At 34.9% G+C, this 5,311-nt stretch overlaps 1 protein-coding gene across 1 annotated transcript in view; it reads left to right on the forward strand.

Annotated features, from left to right (window-relative positions):
- KATNBL1 (katanin regulatory subunit B1 like 1) overlaps positions 1–2,626 on the forward strand; it is a 42,793-nt gene extending 40,167 nt beyond the window's left edge. The window contains exon 10 of the mRNA XM_008065408.1: positions 1,650–2,626. Within this exon, the coding sequence (XP_008063599.1) occupies positions 1,650–1,682 (33 nt within the window). The 3' untranslated portion in view covers positions 1,683–2,626. The remainder of the gene's footprint in view (positions 1–1,649) is intronic.
- Positions 2,627–5,311: the final 2,685 nt, after the last annotated feature.

Here is a 5,311-nt window from a genome sequence, read left to right on the forward strand (position 1 = left end):
ATTTTGAGTCGGGGTCTCACTTTGTCGTCCAAGCTGGAGTGCAGAGGCACAATCACGGCTCACCACAGCCTCAACCTCCTGGGCTCAGGCAGTCCTTCCACCTCAGTCTCCCAGGTAGCTGGGACTATAGGCTCACACCACCATGCCCAGCTAATTTTTTTGATTTTTGGTAGAGATGAGGTTTCACTATGTTGTCTAGGGTGGTCTTGAACTCCTGGCCTCATGCAGTCCTCTCACCTCTGCCTCCCAAAGTGCTGGGATTGCAGGTATGAGCGACTGTGTCTGGTCTCATTTTTAGTTTCAGTTTTAATATTTAAATTCCAGAAAATATTGCCAGTTAAAATATAATTGCAGGAAAAAGTTGGCAAGAAATATTTTCACTGTATTACTGGGTATACTGCTATCACAAATAGGCATTAGCCAACAATGTAAGAAGCATTCTTTGGTTTAAAAATATGTTCTAAGGCCAGGCTTGGTGGCTCAGCCTGTAATCCCAGCACTTTGGGAGGCCGAAGCAAGTGGATTGCCTTAGCCCGTGGGTTCGAGACCAGCCTGGGCAACTTGGTGAGACTTCATCTCTACCATAAATAAAAAATTAGCTGGGCATGGTAGTACGTGCCTATAGTTCTGGCTACTTGGAAGGCTGAGGTGGAAGGATTGCTGGAGCCCAGCAGGTTGATGCTGGGATAGCCATGAGTGTGCCGCTGCACCCCAGCTTGGGTGATGGAGTGAGACTTCAACTCAAAAATAAAAATATATTCTAAATAAGAGGATTTATGTCATAGGCTTACTTATAAAATTCTTCTTAGATGCTTTCAAAAAATTAAGCAAAATGATGTATTAAGCAAGCATGTTACCACCATGTAAGAATTTCCTCTATAGAATTCTCTTTTTTTTTGTTTTCAAACAAACTTTATTAGAGAAAGAAGGGAGAAAAGAAACAGAGACATGTCAGAGTTAGCATGGACGAAAGAAACAGCCTAGAATTCTTAATGATGAAAACCTTATAAATAGAAATCAGTTTCCTGGATGTTTTTTGCTGTTGTCTGTGGTTTTTAGAACATACATGACATATCACCTTACTCTGAAGGGGCCTCATATTCTGGAAAGTAGAACTGAAAAATGATTGTTTCCTTAGAAATTAGCTTTCAATTATAATTTTTCACAAAGGGAGATGCTTTATTGTAAACATGACCTTAAGGTATTGTTTATTATTGAGGACAATATTGAGCAAATATAAAAGTTCAATATGAAGTTCCTTAAGCTATAAGACCTCTTAAAAAATTAAACTCTCAATTGTAATTTTTTGAGGGTAGAAATCAGACAGAGGGGCTATCATCAAGCTAACCTTGAGTTTATATAGCACTGATAGAATTGTTGTAAATGTCAGCTATAAAAACAGTTTTTTTTAGCACAGGGACCAAAACATTCAGTTAGCACTTAGCAAACATTTATTGACCACATGCTATGTGTCAGGCCTTCTGAACAAATGCATATTTTAAAAAGTTGGATAAGACTCATCTTTTACTCTCAAAAGTTCACAACAGGAAACTAAGACAAATAAGCAACAAAAAGGGAAAAGAAAATGGGTTGTATATATGTGTATTTAGTGTGCTGGCTAATGCAGTGTTTTTGTTTTATCTTCTAAGGATGTAGATGCTTATTTATTACAGTTGCATTGAAAGATTTCATCTACTAAAGAGCATTTGAGTATTCAAAACATCCCTGGACTATATGATGTACAAAAAAAGGTCTTGTCTGAGAACTGTGAACTGTGGAAGAAATCAAAACTATTTTTTCTTTTAAAAAGCCACGTAATGAAACCACTAATGAAACCCTAACGATCTACTTCACATTGAAGTGGAAAAATATCCAAAAGGAGCAGCTTCAACTTCAATGAGGTGAAAGTGCACTATGAAGATTGTTCACCTTTGCTGCATTTGGGATTTATATGGTTATTTGGTGACTTTGTTTAAGAACTACTGGGTCTTAATGCAATCCTGCATAAGAGTATAATTTATACTATGTGAAAAAATAAGACAGGACTTATTACTAAGAACCACAAAGACCAATCATTATTAGCTTTTTTAAGATTGTGTTTTATTAAAAAAACACTTAAATGTGTGCAGCTATTTTCTTATGTTGAAAAAGACAAAGTTTAAAACATCATAGCAAAAATCAATATTAAAATTTTTTTGCTCACACTGAGATACTGTGTATGCAAGATGCCTTAATTAGTAACTAGCCAATGTGCTATTATGTTATGATACCAATATCTGTGTAAAAAAATTAAAACCAATCGTGATTCTGGCATGATAAAATCATGGAATTAAATCAGGGGTTTACATTCATGTAGAATGTTGCTGAAATGTATTCCACACCATTTTTAAAACTTGAGAATACTTCACTCTCTCTGATTTTTTTTTGCCAGAATCATGTCATGTATGTATGTGTTATCCTTATCTAAAGAAAAAGGTGAATATGTATCTGTATGAATGTTTGACTGGAAATGTCCATTGCGTTGGCTAATTTATATTCACTTTTTATTGTATATAGATGGCTAATATTTTTCATTTCTGTATCATTTAAACTTCCTTTATTTGAGTAAATTCACTAAATATTTCTATTTTTTGCTTTTTTAAAATCTGATTTTATATGAATTCTAATTCTTTTTCACTACATACATTTTAAAGAGTTACATACTATGCTTTAGAATTGTTTACAGTTAATGCTGACCTTTTATTTTAAATTCCAACACTTTATGTCACTACCTCCTCTAATGGTTGGTATGATAAGCCAGCAGACTATATGAGGTCTTTTTTTTTTTTTAAATATATGTACCATTTTCGTGTCAGTGAACCCTATTCTGGAATGACTTAACAGCTCTAAATCTTACCTGTCTTGAAAGTGATTTGGGTTAATACCACTGCTGGTGGTTCATATGTCATCTCATCTTTAGCTTGGTAGGCATCTGTGCAAAGATTTTTTAGTAACTGAATTTCCCTGCAGTAGTCCTTCAAGCACTTGAATGTAAATCTTTAGCATTTACCCATTTAGTGACTACTGATATAAATCTCAAGCATATTTCTTGCTTTAAAAATGTTATCTTTCACTGAGTTCTTTTCACATAGCTATATTCTATATAACTATGTATCCTCATGGTGAACATCAATTGTAGTAATTTGTTATTTTCTTAAGTATTTAAATTAGCATAATTGCGGTTTACTGCACTTTGTGATTTGAGAGGTGAGTTATTTAAGACGTCATTTCTCAGGACACAGGAATTTGAATTGTAACCCTGTGTCATCTCTGTGAAAACTTAAGATGATAAAATATAACCTTTCTTTGATCTATTCCTTTAGGTAACACTGTCTTATCTAATGGTTTAAACTAGGTAACTTGGTTGGAATATGGTGCTAATGAAGCTAAGGACAGGAGTTTAAGTCTTTCATAGGTTCATTAACTTTAGACACAAAAAATGATTTTAGCTATAGATTGCACCTTCCCTCATCTCATGAATTCAACTTTTGGTCACCAGGAAGATGGTGTGTATAGCTTAGCATAAACCCTTCAGCTCAAATGAAAAAATTACTCAAAAAATTGACATAGATGATACTATAGACTATTAATCTAACATTTAAAATAATATATGCAAAATAAGATAGCTAAAATGCTGTATAATTTTTAGTTTCACAGTATTAAATAAGATTGGGTCAGATAGGCTGGATATGGTGGCTCATGCCTGTAATCCCAGACTTTGGAAAGCCAAGGTGGGAAGATTGCTTGAGCTCAAGGGGTTCAGGACCAGGCTAGGTTAACATAGCGAGACCTCATCTCTACAAAACTTAAAAAAATTAGCCCCGCATGGTGGTGTGCGCCTGTTGTCCTAGGTACTTGGGAGACTAAGGCAGAAGGATCACCTGAGCCCAGAAGGTCTAGGCTACTATGAGTCATGATTATTACTCCAGCCTGGATGACAGAGTAAGACTCTGATTCATACATAAATAAATAAACAGCATCTTCAGAAAACAAACCAGTAAAAAGTAAGTATAAGTACAAATGAATTATAGTAAGAAAAGGTATTATCCTGGTAACACTGAGTTTTATGCCTAAATGTAGGTGTTTTGAAGGCAAGTAGGTAATTCTCTACTTTATATACTCAGAGTTTATAAGGTAACAAAGTCTTTAACTTACAAAGATTATTCAGTAGCACACACTCCTAATCTCTGTTCTTGGTCTTTGCAGTTTACCTTAGTACCTACCTCTCAATTATTGAGTTGTGATTTATATTAAGTGATTTTAAGACTCTTGGATAAAAGATACTAGATAAGTAATGTTGAACACTTCTGTTGCTATTAAGCTCTTCTCATGCTACAGCATTTAATTAGAACAGTGTTGATTTCCCAAAAGAGCCAAAGAAAGTGTTTACAAAGTGTTTTGGCTGTTTTATTGACCTAGATTAGGACAATTGCTATCTGTCATTGCTCATTTGTTGCTATGCTGCCAAGCGATATACAGAACCGAGGGACTACCCAAGGTCTCTATGCCTTCTTAGTACTTCTGCCTTCTTAGGTTTTCTATACTTGACTTTGCTAACTTTGCAAGTATAGGGACAGGTAGTTTATAGAGGTGATAGATGGCCGTAATCAAATAATTTGCTTCTGCAAAGGATAAAGTGAGTGAATTTTGTAATGAGTGTCATGATCAGAGTAAGAGTTAAAAGAAAGTATTATTAAATGGTTTTTAAAATCAGTCTTTTGACAGTAATTTCAAAGGTAATTGGCACCAACTTTTACATGAATCCTGAGACATGAGAAGTTGAATCTAAGTATCTATATACACTTTGGGGAGTCATAAATATCAGCACTGAAATCTAAGGGCTGAGAAATTAAATCCTGATGCCTCTAAATATGCTGAGTAAATATCATGTCCTAACCCTAAATATGGTTGTGTGAGTTCAAAGCCGATTTCTAGCCTTTGAAAAGGTAGTTTTCTCAAATTTAGGACATTTCTATATTTTGCCAAATTGTTGACATAATTAATATTAATAGACAACTAATTGGAATGATGATTATTAGCTATTAAATGCTAATAATAGAAATCATATTTAAATTCTTACTTAGTTACTTAAGTTGGTCAAGAAGTTTAAAAAAACAAGGCTTAAATTAGCATTTAATCAACCATTTCCAGTTATCTTCCTTGTTTAAGAACAAGATGGAGCCGGGCTCGGTGGCTCAGCCTGTAATCCCGCGCCTTTGGGAGGCTGAGGTGAGTGAATTGCCAGAGCCCGCGGGTTTGAGACCCGCCTGGG

Source organism: Carlito syrichta, unplaced genomic scaffold (assembly GCF_000164805.1).
Source record: "Carlito syrichta isolate Samal-C Ts95f unplaced genomic scaffold, Tarsius_syrichta-2.0.1 Scaffold308290, whole genome shotgun sequence".
Taxonomy (NCBI): Eukaryota; Metazoa; Chordata; class Mammalia; order Primates; family Tarsiidae; genus Carlito; species Carlito syrichta.